The sequence below is a fragment of the Sparus aurata genome, chromosome 24 (genome assembly GCF_900880675.1).
Source record: "Sparus aurata chromosome 24, fSpaAur1.1, whole genome shotgun sequence".
In the NCBI taxonomy this organism is placed as follows: domain Eukaryota; kingdom Metazoa; phylum Chordata; class Actinopteri; order Spariformes; family Sparidae; genus Sparus; species Sparus aurata.
In genome coordinates, this window is record NC_044210.1 from 18476449 (window position 1) to 18502315 (window position 25867).

The 25867-nt window shown below is 41.7% G+C and overlaps 2 protein-coding genes and 1 long non-coding RNA gene across 6 annotated transcripts; 1 reads left to right on the forward strand and 2 right to left on the reverse strand.

Annotated features, from left to right (window-relative positions):
• Positions 1-1406: 1406 nt before the first annotated feature.
• stat1a (signal transducer and activator of transcription 1a) lies at positions 1407-10310 on the reverse strand. Of its 4 annotated transcripts, none has more exons than XM_030409790.1 (25): positions 10177-10310; positions 8514-8644; positions 7468-7612; positions 7288-7383; positions 7097-7180; positions 6373-6451; positions 6204-6295; positions 5957-6108; positions 5709-5867; positions 5524-5616; positions 5278-5337; positions 5153-5173; positions 4936-5026; positions 4788-4829; positions 4525-4614; positions 4334-4432; positions 4093-4228; positions 3944-3999; positions 3756-3847; positions 3526-3665; positions 3256-3444; positions 3097-3172; positions 2916-3012; positions 2722-2763; positions 1407-2335 (listed from the first exon to the last, which is right to left on the reverse strand). In XM_030409790.1, the coding sequence occupies exons 2-25, from the start codon at positions 8639-8641 to the stop codon at positions 2306-2308; spliced, it is 2289 nt and encodes a 762-aa protein (XP_030265650.1). In that variant the 5' UTR covers positions 8642-8644; positions 10177-10310; the 3' UTR covers positions 1407-2305. The 4 variants fall into 4 exon arrangements, with proteins under 4 accessions (XP_030265650.1, XP_030265648.1, XP_030265649.1 ...); XM_030409788.1 differs by having other exon boundaries at positions 7097-7183; XM_030409789.1 differs by having other exon boundaries at positions 7097-7183; positions 8514-8641; positions 10177-10296.
• Positions 10311-11025: 715 nt separating this feature from the next.
• On the reverse strand, positions 11026-17786 carry LOC115577045 (growth/differentiation factor 8-like). The gene is given in 4 exon segments (XM_030409828.1): positions 11026-15779; positions 16121-16138; positions 16140-16492; positions 17433-17786. Coding segments are annotated over 4 exon segments (1080 nt in total). The 5' UTR covers positions 17761-17786; the 3' UTR covers positions 11026-15398.
• A 4012-nt stretch (positions 17787-21798) lies between these two features.
• Positions 21799-22932, forward strand: LOC115577070 (uncharacterized). Its single transcript, XR_003983019.1, has 3 exons — positions 21799-21831; positions 22154-22258; positions 22864-22932. It is a non-coding gene; the product is annotated as an uncharacterized LOC115577070 (long non-coding RNA).
• The last annotated feature ends 2935 nt before the right edge of the window (positions 22933-25867 follow it).

A 25867-nucleotide genomic window follows, 5' to 3' on the forward strand; every position in this document is an offset into this window, starting at 1 on the left:
TGTTGCTTTTGTTGGACAAAAGAACGTCTTAGTGAATTATTATGATATCGAATTCTGACTAAATGTTGATCAGACAGCAAAAGTGTTTCGGGTCAAACAGCTCTGGACTCTGAGGATAGATAGAGGTTCAAATCTTTGGTAAATGTTTTAATTTTAAAGTCCAACATCAAGAGATCAGAAGTTCTCGGGTGATTCTTTGACGAGTCCAACAAGAAGACTGAAAGCTCGAAGAAACACCAAGAGGAACCAGAAGATCTAAAAATCCAACGCTGTCTCAGACCGAGCTCCATCAGGTACTTCTTGGGACGTTGGAGATCACAGGTACGATCTTTGGTTCCCTCTAAATCTTGAACTTGTAGCAGAACGAAATCGCTCTGGACTGACTGCAGTGGATCCAGATCAGCAGGTGGTGCAGACGGACTCCTGATGGAGGAGTGGAAGCAGCTTCCCTCCCAGTCATGGTGTGACGACGCTCCTTTTGTGGAGGCTTAAAAGAGGTGAGGAGTGACTCTCAGGTGGTTCTGATGCTCATCGGGATCTGGATCTGACTCACTGAGAACCTCATCATCTTAGATTAATGGACAGAAACTCTTGTTTACGGTGTTTCCTGGTTTCTTGACTTCCCCACGTCAGTCTAGTTGCCCGTTTTACTTCACTGGAGTTTGTAGCAGCACATTTCAGTTTGATCATCCCCTGAAGAGACATTTGTTTATTGTCCAAGTCACTGACATCGGGCCTCTCCTCTAGATTGACGCAGCTTTTATTTATATATTTATGTAGGTTTGTTCGGGCTGGCGTGTCAACATTTTACTGCCAGTACCTCCACAAACTCCAACACCAAGCGGAAGGATCAGAATCTCAAAGAAACAGTCCTCAGATGTTGATCAGAAAGCTCGAGATATTCGAGGTTTACTTGACGATTTGAAGAACCTGGATTTGATCTGTGCTAAAGTCTGCTGTCCAAACCCCATCAGAAGTTCTAATGAGGCTCAAATGAATTTTGGACTCCAGAATCCCAGAATTTGACTTGTTGATCAAATAGTTCAAGATGTTACGGGTCTCTCTGGAGTCGTTATGGACTTTAGTTTAAGTGTTGTTGCTCACGTCTGTACATTTTCAAGTCAGTTGACCAAAAAGAAAAACTAAAAAGCTCAAAAATTTGAATCTGAAGTTTGTCGGATCAAACGGCTCGGCCTGCTGTGAGAAGAAGATCCTGTCGTAGATCCTCTGGCAGGGAGAAAATTATAAAATATCACTGAACCTTTTTATTTAAATGTTGGAAAGGTTCTAGTCGTTTTTTAGAAAACCTCAAACTGTCAGCACAGCCGGGCTCAGATCTGATCGCTGACCGGCGTCCGCTGCTCGTCTTGCTGACGCGTTTCCCCGTTACAAAAAGAAAACAGAACTCAAGAGGTCATGATTTAGTTTATTTGCCTGCTGTAACATCACATTACATCACTTGGTGAAACCAAAGCTGATGATACATTTCATTTGATGAAACCCAAACACCCACAAACACACAATTATTATTTTTCTTTCTCTACAAACATTAAATCAAACTCTGAACAAAGTTTCCTATGAATCAGCCGGTTTTCATGGTATATCTGTAGAATCACATTCTCAATTTGATGCTGTTTTACAGTTTTGCTTACGATGGAGTTTATAAGTTCACATTTAATAGAAAGAAACATATGTACATGAATAAAGTGACAGACGGTCTCGACTTGTTTTAAGCCCCATTCAGACTGGATTCATTTTTTAAGGGCACCTTAGAAAACACGCTCACACTAGCAGGGGAGCTTTTTGGTAATCATTACGACGACAGTAGAATAAAGCCATCAGGAGAGCGAAAACCTCCGGAAATGTGTCAAATTTGTTCCATTTTGGCATCAGAATCATGCCGAATCAACAATTAGCAGGTGTTGTTTCCGGCGCACTGATGCACGTACTGACAACTAACACTGGATTCTTTTGATCCTGAGGGAAACTTAAAAACCTGAAGATTCTCAGGCAGGTTCTGAAGTGTCAACATGTTTTCCATGTTTGGATTTGTGCGAGCCTCTTACGGCAAAGTGAACGTTCCTTCTCTGACGTTAATCCGGTCCAACTGGGGCTTTATTATCTCTCCAATGTCCTGGTACCGACCCGTATCCAAACTCAAAAAGGTTCTCAGATCCCACAGTCGGAAAAGAATAAGAGTTTTAAGAGTGTATTACATGATCGACCGAGATCGTACGACCTCTAAAGAAACAAAAGGCTCCGGAGGAGGAGTACAGTGTGGAGACGAGGATGGAAACTGTCCTCCTCAGTTCTGCTCCTCAAACTCTGCGCTCATCTGTGAAGGAGGAACGAGAAGGAGAACGTTTAGTTGAATCATTCTTCTTCAACGAATCTGTTAAGTTTTCTACATCGTCTTGTATCTTAAGGTGATTGATGGGTTCATGCATCTAAGTTGGGTTAGTAAGGGGGAGATGGTGGAACAGGATCTCTGCAGGCAACATTCAGGGCTCAGAAACAAAACGTGGACGCTACAACAGCGTGTAAACATGTTTTAAAGGAGCTTCTGGAGGAATTAAACCCCACGTTTAATATTTAAACGTTCTCGTGGGAAACAAAACAGCACACTAATGGATGGAGGGAAAGCTACAAACGTTAGTACAGAGCAGCACAACGGATACATCAACTACTCAGCGTAGAGCAACAGTTTAAAGCTGCGTCTACCTGAATGTCAAACTCTCCAAATCCTGTTATCAGATTGTTGGCCTGAAAACAGAGCGAGAAGATCATCACAGAGACGGACACAGCCTTATTTTTACATTCATTGACATCCGTCGTCTGTTTATTTCGCGGCTCTGACATCAGAGGGGTATCAGTGCGGTGCGGGACAGCGTTCAGCGGCGTGTGTGTGAACTCACCACGGCGTCGATGTCTCGCGGGCTGACATACTTGGACAGAGCCTTGTAGTCGTCGGGGGACATCGGCATCATGTTGTCCTGCAGCCTGGACGGATGCCTGCAGCGACAGGACGGAAGAGCGTCCACGTTTAAATGTGTTCGAGCGACAACGCGTCACGTTAATGATCGTACAAATTCTTACACTTCGGAGACGGATATGAGCTCCGTCTTCATGTAGCCCGTCCTCTCCGGGTTCTCCACGTCCATCGGCTCTGGAGCTGGAAGACAGTTGGACACGTTAAGCGTTTAGGTCGCATGTGGAGCTGATCCAGGTCCAGCGTACCGAGGCCGTGTGACTTACTCTCTGTGAGTTTGGGGTAGTACTTCCCGAAGGCCTTGTCTTTGGGGATGTCGGGGTAGAGGAAGCGCAGCGGGTTCTCGGGGATGTTCTCGGCGGCCATCACCTTGTAGGTGCGGATGATGTCGGGCAGAGAGACGGCCGACAGCTCCTTCTTGGTGTACGGCTCCACCGAGTGGAACACCGGCTTGTCTGCGTTCATAAAGAGAGACGTTAGAAACTCAAGACAAAGTGTTTTAACGTCCCGCAGGAGAGAATGTTTCCTTCGCTCACCGAAGACGTCGTGTTCGATCCAGGTGAAGGTGATGGCGCCCTCCCGGCTGCTCTCGCTGAAGCGGAGCAGGAAGGTGCCGGGACACTTGTCGCTCAGCAGAGCCTTCTCCCTCTCTTTGCTGATGAAGCCCATGATGGAGCTGCACACGGACAGAAAACACTCACAAACCCGGCCGGGACCTCGAACGTACAAACGTCTGAAACAAACAGAAAGTGTCGGCGCGGCTCACCCGTCGTTCCAGAGGGACAGCAGGTGTCTCTTAATCACGTCCAGGATTCCTTCGATCCAGAGCCAGAAGGGGAACGCTTTCTCGTTGGCGCTCTGCGAAAGCACAGGAAACAGCGCTTAGCTTAGCAAGAAAACTAAAAGAGTTCATTGGGAAGAGAGACCGGACTGTGTCTGGATCTACAACTCTACCTTGCAGAACTTGGTCCAGGGGATCTGCCCCTCTGGGTTCCTCTGAGCTTTGGCTCCTGCAGAGAAACAGTCACGTTTCCATCACACAGTGTTACAGAGTGAAGGTGAAGTATTATGATGATGATGATGCTCTCTGTGTGGTTCCATACCGAGCAGTTTGTCAGCCAGCATGTTGAGCTGCTCCTCGTTCAGGCCTCGCTTGGTGACGGAGGAGAACTGCCAGCTGAGGACCTCCGACAGCTGAGACCACTTCGCCGCCGGAGGGGAGAGGAAGAACTTCAGGTTCTGAGGATGAGGAGGAAACTTCTTTAACAGCGGTAAACAGGCACGCAGGTGGAACACGGATGTTCTAAACAACATGTGTAATCAGTATGTTGCGTGTGAGCTCACCTTGGGCTCGGTGGTCAGCATGTTGTACCAGAGGATGGAGGCCCAGCCGCTGGGCAGCTGACAGACGTTAGAGATGACCACCACCGGCAGAGACATGGCCTACAACCACAACAACAACAACAACAACATCATTTAAATAACTAGACATAAACAACAACAACAGAAGATACGTTTGTGTCAGCTGGTCTCACCTCCAGTTTGATGTCGAGTCCCGACTGGTTGAGCTGCAGCTCGGACTCGAAGCTGAGCGAGTGAAGCTCCTCGGTGACGATCAGAGGACCCTGAACACACACACACACACACACACACACACACACACACACACACACACACACACACACACAGACACACACAACACGCTCAGTCAGGTCAATAAAGTTTGAATCGTCGAGACACGAGGAACAAGACAACATCCCTGACACAAACAGCTAACGATGATCGCTTCCTCTCTCACCTCGTTTGTTCGGTTGCCGGCGACTTTCTGCTCTTTCAGTTGCTGCGTGGAGAAAAAGAACGAGGCGTTGAGACGAACAGTTATCTTTTTTTTACACACTAGTTTAAATTAAAAACAGATGAACAGGAGCTGAAAACTACAAACCGACCAGGTGTCTGAACTCGGCTGCCAGGCTGCCGTTCGACTCCTCCATGTTCATGACTTTGGTGTTTGTTCCCAAAATGTTGAACTTACGAAACCTGACAACAAACACGACGTCGGTGAGTCGATTCATTTGTTCAGTTTATTCACATTAAATGAGAACAGAAGCATTATTTCTAAAGACACTCGTATATATTAAAACTGTGTGTTGTGTTGAGACGCACCCTTTCTTCTCTGTCACGTCTCTGAGGATGAAGAAGAAGAAACACAGAGTTATTTAGCAACATGTTCACACACTCGGGTATGAACAGTACAGAACAGGTGAGTCAGAGGTTTGAACGCAGCTTACTTGTCGAACACAGCTTTGACTTTGAGCTGGTAGTTAAACTCCTGCAGCTTCACCAGAAACCTGAATGGAGACAAAAACAAGTTCAGTTCACCTGAAACAGGAAGTGACGGCTTTGTTTTCTCCTCCTGCAGCGACTCTTGGTTTCGTTTAGTTATTTCCTCTGTGGGACACGTTTGTGTTTCTGTGTCTTTACTTTTACTTTGGGTGAGAAACAAAGAAAACCACAGCAGTTCCTGCGGCGCTCACCGCAGCTTCACGGTGAACTGGACGCCTGTTTTCAGCACCAGGGGCCTCTGAGGGTGGGTGGGCATGCAGGGCTGCCTCTCCACAACCAGGGAGCTGCACCACAAACACAAACACAAACACAGAGCTTCAGCAGCTGATAATCCATTATGATGTGATCAGTAACTGGCGTGTGAGCGCTGCTGTACTTGGAGAGGAGGTTCTTGAGGAGCTCCAGGGCGCGGGCCTCCAGGTACGCCTTCTTCTGTGTGATGGGGTCGCTGTCGTAGGTGAACTTCTGCTCCAGCTCCTGCAGCTTCTTCAGGTGCTGACGGACCTGCTGGAGAGATTCTGCCACTGCTGTGAACCTGCAGGAGGAGGAAGACGACATGAAGAAGAGGTTTTTTTGTTGTCTGATTGTGTGTAAAGGTCTCGGCTCAGACTCGGACCGCCTCACCAGTTCTGCAGCTGGTCCACGCAGGCGTTCGGCGGACCTCCGATACAGGCGATCTGCTGCCGCTGCTTCCACTCGGGCAGCTCCTCTGAGATCAGGTCGGACAGCAGCGCCTGGGTGACGTTCAGCAGGTCGGTCAGCTGGACCACCACGTCCTGATCAACAGAGACAGAGACAGACGTAACGTCCACAGCGTCGGGACAGAATCAGCTGATCGCAGGTCGTCATGGCCGAGTCGCGCTCTGCTCACCTGTCGCTTGGCTTTCAGGTCGAAGCACATCCTCCCGACCATCATCTTCTCCTTCTCCAGCTCCTTCGGCGTCATGCCGTTCATTTCATTCTCTGCGGAAACATGAAGCGATCAGAACTGACTGCACTTCCATCTCAAACCCTGAGCGAGCATCAGACCTCCTCCTCACCTCGGTTCTTCAGCGTGTTGACTTTGAAGTCGTACTCGTCCTGCAGATCTTCCAGGTTCTTGATGTTCTGATCCGCCACCTGAGTGAGAAGCAGCGAGCAGACGTTGGATCCTTCCGACACATTTCAGCAGCGTGAGGTCAGAAGCTCAGGGTTCGTACACATTTTTCAAGGTCAAATTCAAGCACTTTTCAAGCACTTTTAAGGGTCATTTACAACATTTTCCAGCACCTCATCGCTGGGTTAAAATACATATCTACAGGAATATATATACTTTTATCATTTGTTTCACTTTGTATCACAATTATGCACATCGTATTATGCTGTAAACATCTAAAATGATGTTTCATGACAGCAAAAACTTCAGAAATTAAAGGAGAACACAAAGTTTTATCCAAAACAGGGAAGCCACTTGGTGTTCTTCAGGCACCAGGACAAACAGAGACCTGAGAACAGCCTGTCATTTTCTTTTTTGACATAAACTTTTATTAGCTTTTCGCTTATTCATCAAAGTTTCTAAATACTGAACGTGTCATCAGTCCAGATTGAATCAAAGTCACCTTCTCCTCAAGACACAGAGTCATAATGTCAAGCACTTTCAAGCACTTAAACTAAAATCCAAGCACTTTTCAGACCTTGAAAACACAACATTGAAATTCAAGCACTTTCCAGGATTTCAAGCACCCTTGGGAGCCCTGGAAGCTGTGAGTGTAGACCTCGTCCTACCTGGACTCGCTCTCTCAGCTCCTTCACTTTGTTGTCCAGCTTCTGTTTCTCCACCACCATGGCCGACACCGTCCCCTCCCCCTCCTGCTGCACACAGAACCAGAACTTTCATTCACTTGTGTCGCGTTTACGTGAAGCTGGTTATTTCCAGCTCCATTTAAAGGTTCAGTGTGCAGGATTCAGAGTTTTACCTCGATGCTCTTGGCGGTGGCCAGAATCTTCTGCTCCTCCTTCAGGTTCCGGGAGATGATCATGGCCATGCTGACCGGATCTTCCTGGAACCGGTCCTGGAGAGAGAGCGAGTCTACATTCAGAGTTTATCACCAGATTGAACTGAACATCACGCGCAGAGTAAAGTCCCGCGGCCCGACCTGCAGGTTCCTCTTGATCTTGCGGATGTTGTGCTGCAGCAGGAAGTTGTTCTCCAGGGCGAAGCGGCTGTGCTGGTCGTCCAGCTGAGCCAGCAGGTCGTGGAAGCGAACGGTGGCCAGCGAGTCCTGAAAGGCGACCGTGTCCCTGAAGAGGCCGAGGACAGAACTACTGACTACAGATCCAACACGGTGTTCTGCTCCTCTCATGTTCTTACTCACTTTGAGCTCATTTTCACTGCAATACACTCAAAAAGTCTCAATCAAAACACTGTAAATCATTTATATTTCTACACTGTCCTCTGCTCTTTGCACTTCAGTTGATACTCCACTTATTTCTTGTTACATAACTGTCGGTGTCACCTGAGTCGATCATTACATCCCTGCTGCGTTCAAGAGTGCAGAATTTTTTGGTTTTGACAGAATATTCTTGCTGCAAATGTTGTATTTTTGGTGCCTTTTTAAACAAAACTGTATTTATTAATTTTTTTATAATTAATTGATTTGGATGAAATAGTCACCAGCTTTTGTCACACATGATTAGTTCAAGGACAGTCGGAAATTTAAAAATCCTTCTATAACTTCTGTTTTTACAGATTCTGGCTACGATAAATTAGCGTAGATAATTATATTATTATCATATTTTGATGCCAGTTCAGAAGTAATTTAATTGACCTGTAGTTTATATTTCAACAAAATATTGTTTATCATTGTTCTTTTTCACTTAATAGCAACTTTTAATTTAAGTTTTGTCTATTTTTTCAGATAGTGCATTGTTATAGAGCTGCGACTAATAATTATGAATAATTGATTAATCTGCTTAAATGATCATTTATTATTAAATTGAAATATTTCCTTGAGCACAAAGTGACGTCTTCAAATTGACTTTTGTTGTCCAAACTTTCCCTTTTGAATAACATTTTATATGAAGTATTAAACTATCTTTTATTAAAGTCAAACTTTATTTATCAAAATATAAAAATCAAGCTTAAAGAAAACAGTAAAAACAAAAGATGCAGCATGTTGATTAAAAGTAACTGTCTTCTCACCAGTCGATGCTCTCGATCCACCTGCTCAGGTACTGACGGATGTCCATGGGGAACGAGTCATCGTACAGCTGGTCCACCTGCTCCAGGTACTTACAGTCGAGCATCTGGAGCTGGCACCACTGCGCCATCTTCTGGGGAAACAGAGCAGCTTCATGAGTCTCAGCCTCTCAACTCATGATTTTTAAAACACCAATACTGAATGTTTATCACCTAAAAAAAGCAGCTAAATGGTGGCAACAGTGGGCACTGATGAAATTCAAAGTATTGCTCAAGAGCACTTCTCCCTTTTTCTTCACTTCACAGAGCCAGCTGCTGGTTTACAGAAATCAGAAGTGCTGACTCTGTAATTATTATTGTGCCCTTCCTCCTGAACTCATTCAAGTTATGAGATGCATTCAGTGTCAACAGGACAGACAAACATCTGAGAGCTGTGTTAAACATGTTTACAATTAATTAACACACATACAAACCGTATTTTTGATAATTAAAACCCAACATTATTGTTGTTGTTATTATTATTATTATTATTATTATTATTATTATTATTATCATGACTGTGAGCTTGCAGTGGTTAATGAAGGAGTCCATAGGTTTCAGTTTCCCCGCTCCAGCCTCAGTCTTTAAATCATCCCTGCACACACGCTGCTTCACTAGCTGTGTAAAACCAAACTCTGCCTAGAAATGTGACTTTTTAGGGAATTCTTCTTTATCACCGTAAATATATGCATCAAACAGAGAAACTTAATATTGCATCTAAATGTTTATTATTCACTCGTGAAATCGGCTTACATGTAATTCACCTGTTGTAGCACATTAATTAAAATCAGGACATTTGGGACAGATAGGTCATTTAGGTTATAAGATGCATTCACAGTCAGGACAGGAAAGTCAAACATCTGAGATTCTAAAGTTATGTGTTTTATAATTTTCATGCAATTCTGCAGGAATATCCCCCAAAAAGAAGACAGATAATTAATACACAGAGACTGATCTTCAGCTGTAAGTTGTTCATTAAAACAACTAAACTTTCTGATATTCAAACTCATCATGATTGATCATATTTTCCACTGTAAGCTCTCAGGAGAAGTCCATAAGTTTCGTTTTCCTCGCTCCAGCATCAGTCTTTAAATAGCCCACGACAGAAAAACGCCCCTGAACCCACCTGGCTTTGCCACCTGTCACGAACCAAACTCCACCCAGAAATGTGACGTTTTAAAGGATTTCTTCTCTACCGTCGTTAATATATGCATCACACGATAAAACCCACACATTCACCTAATTGAAAATTGTTCACCTGTGAATTCGGCTTACATACAATTCACCTGGTGTGACGTATAAAGTAGAAGTACGACATTTTGGACAAGTTGGTGCTACATAACTAATGTTTGAGATTTGAGGTGCTGGGCGGTGATAGATGACGTAAACCATCTGTTAACAGTTTATTGTAGATCAATATAACTGCAGCTCGTTACAGCTCGTACACGAGTGGAAGTTAGCGGAGTGAAACCAGATATCAGCGCTTTTCTAATAGTTTGTTGTCGCGACTAGCAAAGCCAAGTTCAACAACTCACATCTGAACGTCAGTTTCATCACGATACGAGAACAAATATCGTATTTGTGCTACATTTAGCCACTCCTTGAGGAAGTAAGTGTGTAAACTTACCTTTTATTTAGAGGAAAAGTGTAAAACCTCTGAGAAAAATGAAGTTTTATGTCGGAGAAGCTCCAAAGTTGTGCAACGACTGTGTCAGGAAGCTGCTCCGACTGTTTCTGCTGCTGTAGTGTAGAACTGTGCGGAAACTGCGTCAGCCAACCACACGTCAGGATACACGAGAAGCGCCCGCCCCTTTGCTTGTGACAGCCAATCAGATGGCTGTAAACAGGCTGTTCTGTCGGTGAGCAGGCTTCCCCATAATAACAACTATAAACAGCGTGTTTTTCATGTTTTTCACGTCGTTTGAGCAAAAAATCATGAATTAACACGTGCTTTGTTTTGTTTAATACACTCTAAGGTTGTCACACTATCTGTTAAATATATATTAAATGATTAAAAGCAAAATAATTCAGATATTGAAGGAGGGAAGCCACTGAGCAGAAGAGCGTGAGGTGACCACGTGTTTTCAGAGAAACAGAAAGTAACTTCAGCTCTGAAACTAAAAGTCAATCTATGATGCTGATCACTTTCCGTATCGATAAGGTCATCAGGTGCCAAATCAGATAACAGGATTTCCAGAAAACATGACACATTTCTGTAAAAACCCACATGTGTCTGCATTTTTTGTCAAATTTGGCCTCAATAACAAATCAAAAACAATAACTCTTATCATTATTAAATCCTTTACATGTGTGTATATTGATTCACAATCTTGTGATGGATAAAGACGATAAATCTGAGAAGATGAAGACAAATAATAATCAAGAAAATGCTTCAATATGTCAATTTTATGCCTTTTTTTCCTGGTGAATCTTTAAGTTGTGTGACCTTTTATACAAATAACACAATCTGAAAAGGTTAGAGGTGAAAAGCTCATAGAAGTGGCTTTATTTTGTAGCATAACGAAGCATATAACTGGTTTAGAGATTACACGACTGGTAGAGAAAATGTGAATATTTTGTCCAGCAGCACAAACTAATCACACAAATGCATCCAAGCCTGTTAGTTCACTCACAAAGTGTGATAAAAATATGTTATTTATACAAATATTTGAGTCAGAATCGAATATATTCCTCACACACGTCAACGCTTTACAGTATTTATCCAAACAGAGACATTTATAGAACATCTAGTGCACAAAACAATATCTGAAGCACGCAGTTAACAATGTTCACCCTCTTTAAAGCTCATATTCACACTACTGTGATTTGGAAACAGTGCAGGTTGGCGCCACCTGGTGGCAGAAATACATATATATATTTCTGAATATATATTTTGAAGGATGTTTTGGGTTTGACACTTTACAACTTGTGTGTGAAGTCAGGGAGCATTAAAAACTTATTTTATCACATTCATTCTCTGATTTCAGTCAATTTTAGACATATTTTTGTGAGAAAATCAACTTGAAACGTCCTTGAAATATGTTTGCGATCACAGTGAAGAATGTAACACCAACAGTTTGGTTTTATTCCTTTGTTTCAGCATTTTGCTTGTGTCAAACATATAGATAGTTTTATTGTGGAAGCTGACATTTCAACATTCGTAAACACGACACCACAGGATATTCTTTAAGGTGACCTCGGGACATTTTTCCAGCCGTGTTTGTGGCGACAAAACTGATTGTTTTAAGCCATAAAATGATGCTTTCCTCAACCTGACCAAGTGGTTATTGTGGCCAAACCTACCCAGAGCATAAATACAAGAGCAAATTTGAAAATAAAATAAAAAGAAAAGAAATATTACACACTTAAAGGCTTTTAATCAAACTTTTGGTACTTTAAAAGACTCAAATGTGCGACAAAGATGCTAATGTCATGTATTTTACATTAGAAAATGACATTTTGACGTGATTGTCAACATGTAGCTCACTGATGCAACGCTCCTCTGCAACCAACACCAAGTTCTCAATTGTCAGATTGTCCCTCAATGCAACATCCCCATCATACTGTGTACATTTGCATATCTCAGGCAATTAATTCTACTACATTAGAGTTTTAATGAGATGTTAAAGTTCCTGATATTCAGCATGTATCTCATTTTTCTACATGTATCAGAGTAAAAAGTAAAATATTTGCCTTCAAAAAGTTGTGGAATGGAAGTATAAAGTAGCATAAAACATAGAAATACTCAAAGTTGCAACCCTAGTTGTACATGCACATATAAAACAACCCAGTCACTCTTGTCTATCTTGACTTAAATAGCAACAAACTCATAAAAAATGCAAAATAAAACAAAATCCACTTCTTTTATCATCCGTCTTTAAAAGCGCTCCTTTAAAATCATAAATATCAACCTTCACATGTGACATTTTAGTTTTAGTGAGATGTAAAGTCTCATGAAGTGGAATGATTCAGCCTTTTCTCTGTCAGCTGCGTTATGTGGAGGAAGCCTCTGCAGAAATGAACATGAATAAATCTGCTCAGTGATCCGACACCAGTTCACAGGACATTTTGTCCGCTGCAGAATCACAAACCTGTGTCACTGGTGGACGTTCTGTTCCAGCAGCAGAACAAAGAGTTTTGGGTCAGAAACCCCCCGTGAAGCACAACAACAGTCAGGACATCTGCACTCGGCTCCAAATCAAGATCAAACCTCCCTCTGAGTTCACTGTTCCTGCACTCACGTTGGACCCAAAACTCCCCACACTGTTTTTAGCCATCAGTGATGAAGAGAATCAATGAATTATTGTTTCCAGAGTGCATGAAATGATTAGTTTTACACTATCTCAACACACCACAGCTGAGTGCTCAGGAACTTCAGCTGCAGTTCTTTTAAGGTCCACTAGAGGCTGCTCCACTCTGAGTCAAACAGGAACCAAAGGGACTTAGAAGAACTGTTCACCCGAGGCACACATCTCTACCAAAACAATCCAGATTTATAAATAATACTGCAGGTTAAAGAAAACATATGTGTTTTTATTGTTGGGAGGAACTGTCTGTTTAATGTCTTGTATCAGAGTTTATTTTAACACCAGCTAAAATCTTGTTTTTGCTGACCTCCAGTGGTTTAACTTCCCATCCGGCTGCAGCGACCTGAGGTGGGGTTGGTGACTTTGGCCTGACTTCAAAGTCGGTCCATCTCAGGTGCAGCACTGCTCAACCTGACGCTGTAAAACTGCGTCCTTCATTGTCACGTAGGTACAGTAATGAAACTGTCGCAGTTTAGTCAGGTTTAGGCACCAAAACTACTTGATTACATTTAGAAAAAAAATTTTTGCAAGTTAAAACATGTTACATTTGGGTTTTTTAGTTTTACACTAGATTGGAACAGCGGACTCTGGTGGAAGTGTGCAGCACCTGATTGACCTGACTTCCTCCTTTGCTGCCGTAATAATTACTCCAAGCACTAGAGGTCACCACCTGACAAATTAACATAAAAATGGGTCACAATATGCTGCATTCAGAGGCTGTTTTTCAGGTGAGGAGGGCCGCTTTGAGGGCAGTTAAATACTGCTTTACAGTCTTGTGTCAGGTTCCTCTTTGACCTGTAAATGTGTACCGCGTGGAAGCTACAAAACAGGAAGAAGAAAAAATGCAAAATTCTTGAGAAGAAGACAGAAGAACAGGCAAAACATAAGAAAACATCTCTGAAAGTTTTTCTTATCAAGACAAATGCATTCAACCTTTTTGCTTCAAGGGTAAGAAAACAAGAGTACAAGAAAACGTGACAAACTGATCGACACACAACGACATAATAATATCACAACACACCTGCAACAACGTCCTTAACAAAAGGTCTTTCTCTCTCACATCACTGTGATACTCTCGAGAGCAGATCACAGCGAGGAGTTTGCAAACAAGCTTCGGGAGAGTCATAAGGTTCATGTTTTTCAAAATAAGGGCGCACATGGAAGACATCCTGCAGCGTTTGTTCTGGTTCAAGGCTCAATTCAGGACACGTTTTCACAAGACAGAAGGACAGGAAGCAGCAGGAGTCTGTCCATCTATCTGTTGAATACACAGTATGCTTTCATATTTTCATATCTAGGTTTTTGTTTCTAAAGAATGAAATCCCCTCCTGATGATATACTTTACATACTACAATGAGAACATCACATTTTGCACAACATAATTATCTCAACATGTTGATTCTTGAGGAGATAAACTGCAGTGACAAAACTTTCTACCATTGCTCCTCTTTGTTTACAGTCTTCTACTTATTTTACTTAGCCTTCGTGTTCACATGAAAACATAGAATAGTAGTAAGACAAACTTTAAAAGGTGGTATTTATTAGAGAATGGCCAGAATTCAATGGCAGCTCCAAAACTGTGATGGGCAGCATAACCGCTAACTGCTGCTGTAGCTATCTTTGGTTGTAGTGACTAGCTGCTGTTAGCAAGTAGCTCATCGAGCCATGGAGCTAACGCCAACAGGGTTCAACCATCTCCCAGTGACACCTAACTCAGGCTGAACACAGGCTCCAAGACTTACAGAGGCCGGTATAAAGACAGTGGCTAAAGGAAGGAGGCGATTTACAGCGGCTCTGACCAGGACTATGACTCCAGGGATGAAAAAACAAGATAGACCCCCCCTCTGACAGTAACAAGGCTAAAAGAAGACTATCACCGCTTGATTTAAGAAGTGGTATTTTACACATGACCAGCTGGGACTAGCTGGTTAGCATGCTAACATCAGTAGCATTAATGTCTTTGACATGATGTCAACACTGTCGTTTCTTAACATTCTGTTGACTATATTACATTTTGATGAATTAGATTTTTTTTAATTTTGTTTTTAAACAAAATTTCTTGCAATTGCTCCTTTAAAAGTTCAATAAAAATACATTTTCCAAGTTCTTATTCTGTTTCCATGTGTTAATTGTTCAATTATCTTCTTCTTATGCGTAAAAATGTGTATTTTTATACCAAAATCATTCTTTTTTCTCCCTGTACAACATTTTTGATGGCTGATTTTGAACTTGGGAACGGTTATATAAATATATCCAATCAAATTTGAGTTGTGTGACCTATAAAACCACACCATTAGTTTGTTAGCTTTAGTAGCTAGCAGAGTTTGTGTGTTTTGATGGATATGTGAATAAAAACATGTAGTTTATTATTCTAACCCTCATCCTCCTGATCTAGCAATCTGGATGTTTGGTGTTTTTAGTTAGAATTTGAATGAAAGCACAAAGTATGAAAGTAAAAACAACTGTAGGAGTCCTGTCCTGAAGAATACTCCTTGTCTCTCTTCCTCTTTGTTGGAAACAACTCTTCTGTGGTCGGGTTTCCTCAGGAGCAGCCGCAGTGGTCGACCACCATGGACGGGATCTTCCCATAGATGATCTGCTCCTTGCGGTTGAAGTAGAGCATGTTGATGGGCGACATCTTGGTTGGTGTGCAGCAGGGCCCCGCGGTGCCTCGTGGGTTGGCCTTGTTTACCAGGTGTGCATGTGGGTATTGCTGCAGGTGCATGAATTCACACTCCCCCGAGCAGTAGTTGGCCCGGTAGCGCTTGGGCGCGATGATCCAGTCCCAGCCGAACTCCTCGAAGTCGACAGTGAGCGGGTAGCGGCAGCAGCGGGTCTCTGCAGACTCCTCGTCACAGTTGAGGCCCGAGTCTCGACGGGATCTCTTGGGGTTGTCGAGTATCTTCACTTCGATGAACGGTTGCTGAAAAAGAAATTAAAATGTTGAAAATTACTGACAACTTTGCAGGATTTCTTCCTTCCACTGCAAGTTTTTAATTGCAGCTTTAAACTAGAACTCAGTAGATTAATAGAGTCTATTCTTTGGTCTTCATCAACAATTTTAATCCTGGCACGCACGCAACCAACAAAACAACTAACCAACAAACCAAACAACCATCCATCCATCCAGAACAAGGCCCTGCTACGTGGAAGTAAAAAATGCAACACTCCACGAGGCCACAGCTTGTAGTGTAAGAACAAAACATAAAAAATGGACCCTCATAAACATCCAGAGTTTTGCAATTATATTTTGATAGGGCTCACCAGTCCTTCCTCTCCCTGGCTCTGCTGAGGTGACAGCCAGATCTTCTCCTTTGGAGTCGTAGGCGTTGATCTCGATGCCGTAGTTGGTCTCGGGTTGACGCAGCCAAGCCTGCAGCAGAGACTTGATGTCAATGCTCTGCCAGGAGCCGGCGCCAGCGTCGGTGTCAATCTTCAGGGACCGGACTCTGATTCGGGTGTTGTTTCCCTCCTTTCCAGGTTTGAGGCGGGAGATCTGCAGGAAGACACTGGTGACTATGTTGGCCGGCCTCAGGTGGACCCACAGCTGAGCACGCAGGATGTTTTTGGGCTGGATCTTCGGACTGAGGCTGAAGAGACAACATGAGGTCAACTCGTCCTGGGCGATCGGGTTGTCTGGAAGAAAAATCACTAAAATGTTAAATTTACAGATTGAACATTTGGCTTTTGTGTATTGTGCCAGTTTAAAAGCAGGGATAGCAAATATACATCATACACCTACATCACAGGAACAAAACAGATACATTTTTCCACAAAGAAAGTAATATATTCATTTATAACATATGCAGACTTAACAAAAATTCATTACTATGAATATGGTTGTAAATATTTATGATCCCCAGAAGATGAACCCTAATTATCTTTTAGACCCTTTGACCTTTCACCGTCCTGCATCCTCTTTTGCATCTCACCTTTGAAGCGATGAACTTCAAATCATGAGTCTATTTACTGACCCCATCACTTCTTTTCGAGCGCCACCATCTGGCAGATAACCCTCTGGATTCTGTGACTTTAACTTAGATTTAAATTGTCAGCAGTGTGCAAAAGATGGCATGACAGTTAATCATTTGATAGTATTTAGCCCAAGTGAAAATATTATATATGTCTCCAAACACTACCTTATGGATTTTAAGTACCAACATCTCCAAAAATCAAAATGCTGTTACTATTTTAGGATTGAAGTCCAACATTACACTTTAGAAATTGTTTATTTTCTTTGTTGACCGTGATAAAAAATAATCACTTACATCGAATATTTTAATTTGCAACAAGAACAAACTTTACGCATAGCTTTTACGCACGAATCACACGCTTCTCCTTTTTACGCACGGCTTTTAGAAAAGATGCAAAACAAAAAAGAAGTCAGAACACGTGAGGGATTCCTTGGTTTGATTTATAAAAATCTCTCCTCTTTTGTGCTACTTTGAAAACCAACTTTACGCACAAGTTTTACGCACGGATCACACGGTTCTCTTTTTACGCACGAGGACCTGAAAAGGAGCAGAGCGAAAAAGAGGACAGAACATGTGGAGGATTTTCGGTTTGGTTTACTTACGCTTGGTGGCCATGGTGATGATGGTCTCCGTCGTGGCGTGGTCCTCCTCCTCCACCCGCGGGTCGTACTGGTCCAGGAGCTGCGTCAGAGGAGGCGCTTTGGGCAGCAGCTGTCGGATCATGTCCCGGCTGATGTTGGGAGCCTGCTCGAGCCGCAGGATGCTGAGGATCTGGGACTTGATGCTGTGGAGCCTCATCTGCTTGCTGTGCTCCCGGAAGTCGCAGGCCGAGCACTGCTCTCCGCTCTCCGCCAGCAGCTTGGAGGTCTGGTTCATCTCCACGGAGGAGCCCGCAGAGAGGAGGACGGTCAGGCCGAGGAAGACGAGCATCCTGGAGAGAAGAAGAGATCAGTGCAGTGACGCTGTCTGATATGAGTCTGTCCCCGTCCCTCCGGACTTTATGATTGGCTGCCAGGAGGATCTTTTTTTTTTCTTTTTTTTTTTTTTTTTTTAAATCAGAAGAGATTTAAAGAGGAAGAGAGAATTTATTAATAATACTTTGTTGATTCCTGTGATGGGTCCCGAGTTTAAATGTTCTTTTTTTTTTAACATCGTAGACAAAATAAACCAAACTCTATTTTGTTTTGGTTTCATGATGAAAGTTTTAAGCAGCTGCTTCATCTTCATGATGTTCATTTTTGGATGATGAGTCTGCAAATCCACTGAGAAACTTTATATTTCTAAGTTTTTATCAGTATGAAAGTAATCTGGTGACAGTTGTGTGTATATCCCAAGGCACACTGCAAACAGGAAGTTCTAATGACCAGTTCGGCAAAGTTTAATTCATGTTTTTGGATTGTTATTTCAGAATCGTGCAACTCTGTTTTGCTGTGAAGCTCCAGAGATGTTCTGTGGACTACGACACTTAACCTGACTCTCCATCAGCACGGAGCTGAATAGATAATGACTGAATTCCTATTTTCAGTTGAACTTACCCTTTAATATCCAACAGCAGCTCTGGGTAGATACAGATGAGGATCATTTTAAACTTAGAAAAATAAGAAAATGAACAAAAAGGAGAAAAAAAGAAGCTTTCAACCCCCCTGATGATAATTCATGGAGCACTTTCCAAATCAAATCACACATAAAAAGAAAATATAAACGAGTAAAGTGACAGAAAACAGTGTGAAACAGGTCAAAGACATTTATTAAAGTATGTTTTTGTGTCTCCTGGTGCTTCTCCTCTGCTCTGCTGCCCTTTAGCGCTCTCTTGTGGTGAATCTCGTGTCCTGCGCTCTCAGTCTGACAGCTCTGACACTTCATCCAGCCCTGAACTGATCTTATAACAAAGCTGCTTTATATTCAACATGACTAAGAAGTAGCTCATATTACAGTAGTTACTGTTTAATGTAGGCTGGTGGAAACTGACACGCTTTGCAAGGAAAGAAACCCTGAAATGTTTTGCATTTAAAAGCCAAATTTACAAGAAGGCACCAATGATTTAGGATTTGTCGTAGCCATTTTATGTAGCCGTCTCACAAAGTTTGTTCAGTTTCTCTGACTCAACAACTCTTAAAAACAGACGATTTGTTAAGGGAGTCTGGTTACATTGTCTTTTCGTATAACCCTTGCCGAATTAACAAGTAGGTCCAAATAGTTAGGAATTTGTGTAGACAGCATTTTACAAAGGTTATAAAGCTACTCATACTGTCCAAAGTCTCAAAATTGAGTGTTTTTTAAAGGGAGTCTGGTGATTTCTGTTGCTTATATTACATTAGTTACTGTTTAAATGTAGGCTGGTGGAAACTGACACGCTTTACAAGGAGAGAAACACTCTAATGTTTTGCATTAAAAAGCTGAATTTAGCTGTTGAACTCATTATTTCACATCAGTAACAGTTTGGCTGTGGAAGAAGAAACGCCTCGTTTCAGCTCAGTGTCTTCTCTTTGTCTCACAGGACACTCACAGATCAACGACCAACAACTTCAATACCCAGAAATCCTCTGTGGTGACGTCACTAACAGTGTGAGCACGTCAACCCCCAGACTCCCTTATGAAATCTCTCCATTTAGTGAGTTTTTGAGTTAGGAGACACTTTATAACCTCCAGAAACGCTGTTTGTGACTGATTCTTCATTATTTGGGCCTTCTTGTAAATTCGGCATGTGTTAGCCTGTTGTGGGTCGTGCTGCAGCCCCCTCAGTCTAACAGGAAGACTCAGTCACACGCCTCTCTGGGTGTTCCCTCCTCAGAGTTTAGTTTCACTTTCTCTGACAGGTGTGTTGCTCACCTGAATTGGCCGTCTGAACCTCCAGCTGAAGGTAATGTAATGATTCTGACATGTTCGACTCGCTAACACAAGCTCTACTTTTCATTGTAACACCGGAAACAGCACAAAAACTGAAGCTCGGTTGTTTATTTCTCGACGAACTCGTTTAAGTTTAAACTCGGGACGACGGAGGAGAAACAACGAAGAATATCCGCCATTTTGTGCCGATACTTGCTTACTTACTGAAACACAGCCAACACAGACTGACGACAGTTTAACTACCTTGGTTAAACATCTTTGAGTATCTAGAGTTTCACTGTAGAAGCTTCATTTCTTCTCAGTATTCATATTATTACTCCACGGTGTGTTGTGCTTCATGTGACGTCAGACCTCTACGTCACAGGTGAAGCATAAGTGTAATGTTTGTGACATAGGTCTATATTCTATATTATATATATGATGTTATATTGTTGAGCTTGTAACACATTTAGTAGTCACACACGAGGTTAAACTCAGATCGCTGCTCTTTGTATCAGAGTAAGATGACGAGCAGAATCTGTAAAAGATTCACTACATAACAAACATGTTGGAAGTTCGGACTCTTTTCTTACAAGCGTTCATATTTTATTGGATCACATCAAATATTTTCATAGACACAAGAAATATTTTTTGGGGCCTTTTTTAGACTCAAACTCAAAATGAATGCAGTTAATTTATCACATGCAGGTAAAATCATCATTAGATGTAATAACGGAAACACACAAGCAAAGTATTGGTTGTCTGTTAATAATGATGATGATAATAATAATAATGATAAATAATCAGTCTGTCGTCATTTTTCTGATGTTTTTCTGAAATTAAATACATTCAGGTGAAATATTCATGAACAAACTCAGACAGTAAATAAGTTAATAAATAGAAACTATTAGAGTTTTAAATGATAATTATCAGCAGAGGTGGATTGAAACTTAGTACATTTACTCAAATACTGTATTTAGGCTCTAATATTTCTTTTCATGTAACTTTATACAGTTTCTCCCTCCTGTCCTGCCAAGTGAAGACTCTGTGTCGTTTGGTCTTTAAGATGTCAAAAGTTGTGGAGAACACTTGACAGTTTCTTAGAGCCAAACGTTGTTTAGAATAATAATTTCAGCCACAGTTTGTAGAAACTGTCAGCTGACTGTATTTGTCTTTAGTCACTGTTGGTGTGTGTGTTGCTGTGTAATCTTTGCTTCACACCTCTTGAATTTAGTCCATTAAACCAGCGATAATATTACTGACACAGACACAACATTACATCATGTAAAATGCTGTTTACTGACATTTACAGCTCAATAAATCAACTTGTGAGCAAAAGATATTATCAGCTGCTGCAGAAACTGTTTGACCAATCAGGAGCTGCGCTGTGTAATTCTGCAGCTCATCAGCTCATTTTTAACATTATCGTTTTAAATTTCAAAATTTCAAATTTTCATGGTTGAAATGAATAATAGTCATTTAATGTTCAGTTGATGTGCAGATTAATGATTTGTGTTTCCTCTCCAGATGAAAGTGTGTGTGAGATGAGCAGCATGAATCAGTGTGAGGACAGAGAGGAGGGAGACCCTCCCTCAAAAACCACTGGACCTGGACCTGGATCTGAACCTGGACCTGAGCCCAGTTGTGTTTCCTTCAAGAGTGACTGGTCAAATGATCGTTACATTTATTTTAAAGGACAACCAGTTCCTGCTGTAAAGAGGTGAGCTGTTAATAACATTAATATGTGACTGATTCATGTTTTAACTGTGGAGAAAGATGTTTTTTGAAACCTGATGTTTATTTTCAGCTTCGTTCTTCTTCACTTAAATGTATCTTCTCACTTTAGAAAGCTGCCCAATAGAACCAGTCTTCAACTCTTCATTTCACTTTATTGAATTAGTTTGGTCCAATATTCTCTGAAGGTTTATTCCTGATGTTTTCCACTATTTTATGGACAGAAGCTTCTGTGTCTGAAGACTAGAGAGTGAATTAACATCTCTGGTGGTCTTCTTCTCTGTCCAACAGGAGACCAGCCTCTACTGGACCTGGACCTGGACCTGGACCTGGACCTGAACCTGGACCTGAACCTGAGCCCAGCTGTGTTTCCTTCAAGAGTGACCGGTCAAATGGTCACATTGCTAATTTTAATGGTCGACAACTCTCAGTTCCAAAGAAGTAAGCAGTTAATAACATTTAATTATTAATGACTAATGATTTAACTTATTTATCCAGCGTAGTTATAAAACACAATTTAAATATCTAATATCTCTGATTCAGAGGGGGTTTAACTTCCAGTTCAGAAGAGTTCAACAATATATAACATAGTAATATCTTACAGCAACTGGTAAAGTCTGAGCTCACATTGCCTGGCAGTTGAAGAAAACATAGTTCTGTTGGATGACAGGAAACAACGAGCAAATTCTGTCAGATGTATTCACAATACACAGTTTCAGTGTGTTCTGGCAGATTATTTGCTGTTTCTATGTGTTTCTATCAGGAGGAAGACGGAACAACCAGAACCCAGCAGTGTGTCCATAAAGAGTGACTGGTCTATGGATCGGCCTATATACTTCCAAGATGGACATCCTGCTATTGATAAAAGGTATTTAAAGCTTATTCTAACAGCAAAACTATGTTTAAGTATCAGATCGCTCCCTGTGTGTGTAATAGAGATGCACAGATCAGGCAGGCTGTATCATACTAGTGTTATTACCTGCAGTGATCCTGCACAGAGGAAACAAAAAGGCTGTCTCTCCATTGAGAGACACTGTGTGTGTTTACTGACGATGCACAGCAGCTTTACTTCTGTGATTCTTATTATATCCTGACACGCCGACAGGATCGATCAGGATCTAATGTTGATTAATGACCTTTGATATTTAACACATCAATAGGTCACACACAGTTCAGATTCATATAGTAAAATAGTTTGGAGTAAAGCAGCCGCCCTCCTGATTAATCCTGAGCTCCATCAGAGCTGTTTAAAAAATATTTATCTTAAATGCTCAAACTTTAATTCTGTTTCCTCTGGAGAGTTTTCTATTTTAGTTGCTGCCTGAATGTGCAACGATATTTGTTGGATTTAAAGACTTAAATAGTGAACAATAATTTATGACCAAATGGTTTTGTCAGATGTATTCACAATAAATCATTTCAGTGTGTTCTGGCTGCAGTGCAGATTATTTATGTTTTTTGTGTTTTAATCAGGAGGAAGATGAAACAACCAGAGCCCAGCAGTGTGTCCATGAAGAGTGACTGGTCTATGGATCGGCCTGTATCCTTCCAAAATGGATGTCACGCTATTGATAAAAGGTATTTAAAACTGATTAGAAAAACAAAACTATGTCCCAATCTGAAAATATTTTTCACCAGACTACCATGCTGTCAATAATACAATAATAACACATTATTACTACAAGACTCCGATTTGAATAACTTTATAACTGAAGAGTGGGCGTCCTTTCTGCAGATGAACGACTCTATCACCATCATTCCTCTGGGAAACAGGCAAAACAGTAATAAGAGGAAAAATCATATCATACTCATCTTACAAGAAAAAACGGCAACAAAAACTTGAAAATACTATAGAACAAAGGATTTAATAATTTACAAACCTCCAATAATCCCACAATAGAAAACGGAACTCAGCCACCTTAAAACCCAACTTGACAATATCACACACAAAAAACACAATCCTTAATCCAACAACTCAAATATGACACTTTTCAATATAGCAACAAAACAGGGGAATATTTAGTAAATCAAAACAACACAGAAAAGGGAAAGCAATAATTACCACAATTATCAACTTCTGAGGGAAACCACCCAGGACCCACAGGATATAATCAAAACCTTTCAAACTTTTTACAGCGACTTATACTCCTCCAGCCATGACCCTACTCAATCAACAATAGACTACTTCCTAAACAAACTAAACATTTATTTGAACATATCTCTCTATAAAAGTCTGTCTGTCTGTCTATCTGTCTGTGTGTGTGTGTATGTGTGCCTCAAATATCTCTGCAGATCAGGATCAGACTGACCTGAGATTTTCAACATGGCTGCTGCGTGGTTCAAGAGTGTGCAACGTCAGATTTGTTTTGGCTACAGTGATAGCGTTAATAAATTATTTCATAAATGATTTACCAATTCCGCTAGCATTGCCATCCATAGCCACCATAGCCACATGCGCACCAGAGCCAATCACTGCAGAGCCAGAAACAAGCGGATTTATACCTGCAGCGGCGCGAGCTGGACCGGGATTTTGCTGGCGGTTCGGTTCTGTTCTGTGCATCTAAACTGACTGTTGGGGATTAATGAGACTAAACGAGTCCGGGCTGAGTCTGTTCGGGTCTGAGGAGATCCGGATACGCGCGGACAACAAAGTGGAATCGGAATCTGTGGATGTTCATGTGCAGCTAGCTGCTAGCTGCTAGCCTACCCCCATGCCCCACCTCCTGACTTGACAGACGTGCCAGTGCGTCCAAAACCGGATTTGCGGTAAATAATGTCCACCACGCTTTTTCACGAACATTGCCGTCACGTTTGTTTTGTGTCTGGTGCAGGAAGAAACGATAAAAACTGGCTTTTGTCACGTAAGTGTCCGCAAGCAGGAAGCATTTGCAAGCAAATAAACATGTTCCTAGTGAAAAAAGGCACCACACCAACCATCACATAATTATATGGCAAACCATGTGATTTGGTTGCTGAGGAACAGGCGGAAGTTGTGGGAGGGACGCCGGCGAAAGATTGACAGCAGCAATGACGGTGATACAGACAGCGATAGAGATAGCGAGTTTTGAGAGTTGAGAGATTTGTGACATTTAGCGTGTTTGGTGTGTATAGTTAGTGTGTTATGTAGTGTTTAGTGTGTAATGGAGTCATTCTTTGTATAATGAGTCAAAACAATGAGGAGACGGCTGAATGTGGAGCAGGCAGTGCAGCTCTTCACTGAGCTGGAAGGAGCTCAGGAAGCCCTGAGCCAGAGGCATTGCCTGCATTTAAATGTAAATAGTTACATATAACTTGGTAAATTTCAAACACTTATGCACACATTTAGCAAACAAATATTTCTATTTGCATTATAAGTAATAAAAATGGTCCATTAAACATATTTGTGGTTTTCACAGCAAAAAAAACATTTTTTTTTTTATTATAGGTCCATTTTGGTAATAAAGTATGTCATCGTGAACAAATAACTGTACAGTCACAGATGTGAGGTTGTGCTGAAAGTAATGACACCAAGCAAGGCAAGGTAAATAGTTCTAAAGGTGAAATATAATGGCAAAATCAAAAAAAGTAAAAACGGATTTCACACCAAACCTAAATATCCCTGACGTCCCACCTTCAAACACAGTCTCATTTGGCCATCCATGAAAAAGCTACTTAACCTTCCACTTTTCTATTGGAATACATACTTCCTACTGGCAATGCATATAGTATATCTATATGGGGCATTTCTGGCCCTTTCGGGGTCTGTGGCCCTTTCGGGGTCTGTGGATTTTATATTATCCCCTTTCCCACTTTTGTTGGCTCTTCAGGTCGCCAACAGACCCATCTGAGGTGGCAACCATGATGTGGTTGGACCAACAGTGGTCATATTAACACTACAACCACTAATGATAATAATAAATGATAATAAGCTAGCATCTTGCTTTGATCACATTCTTCAAACAGAATCAACAGAAAGAGCTAACTGTACAAAATGCACCCATACTTTTTAGATGTTAAGCTTGTGCCACAGAGAATGAATGGAAGGCACAACATACTGATAATGATGGTCACTTAACCAACAAATATTCACTCTACATGGGCATAACAACAGAAATATAGCAGGTGAATATCATTGGGATTGCATAGAAATGATAGCAGCAACAAAACTCATGCAAACTATTAACAGTTATCGTCTTGCTTTGAATCACATTTATCAAACATAATCAACAGAAACAATAACTGGACAAAATGCACCCCTGGCTTCATGCAAACACTAAACAGCGTGTAACATAAGATAGTAATTGTTCATCAGATATCACCTTGGTGTTTACAGGTGAAGTCCAGTCGTCATCTGCATTCTCACTTGGTACACAGGCAGTGCAGTCATGCTGCATTCACAGGCGCAGAGCAGAATCAGACAATCAGTGATCGGGCAGGACATCGTTCTTTTTACAGAAGGAAATGCATTTTCAATTCTTCGTGATTCCTCCACAGAGTG

What these genes read in the sequence shown, in the direction of transcription:
- stat1a (XM_030409788.1), bottom strand. Translation starts at nt 8,641, where the DNA reads ATGGCGCAGTGGTGCCAGCTCCAGATGCTCGACTGTAAGTACCTGGAG. An exon ending in CAACACGCTGAAGAACCGAG is followed by an intron (nt 6,296 to 6,372) that starts GTGAGGAGGAGG and finishes ATGTTTCCGCAG; the next exon opens with AGAATGAAATGAACGGCATG. An exon ending in CGCGAGACATCGACGCCGTG is followed by an intron (nt 2,764 to 2,915) that starts GTGAGTTCACAC and finishes CTCTGTTTTCAG; the next exon opens with GCCAACAATCTGATAACAGG.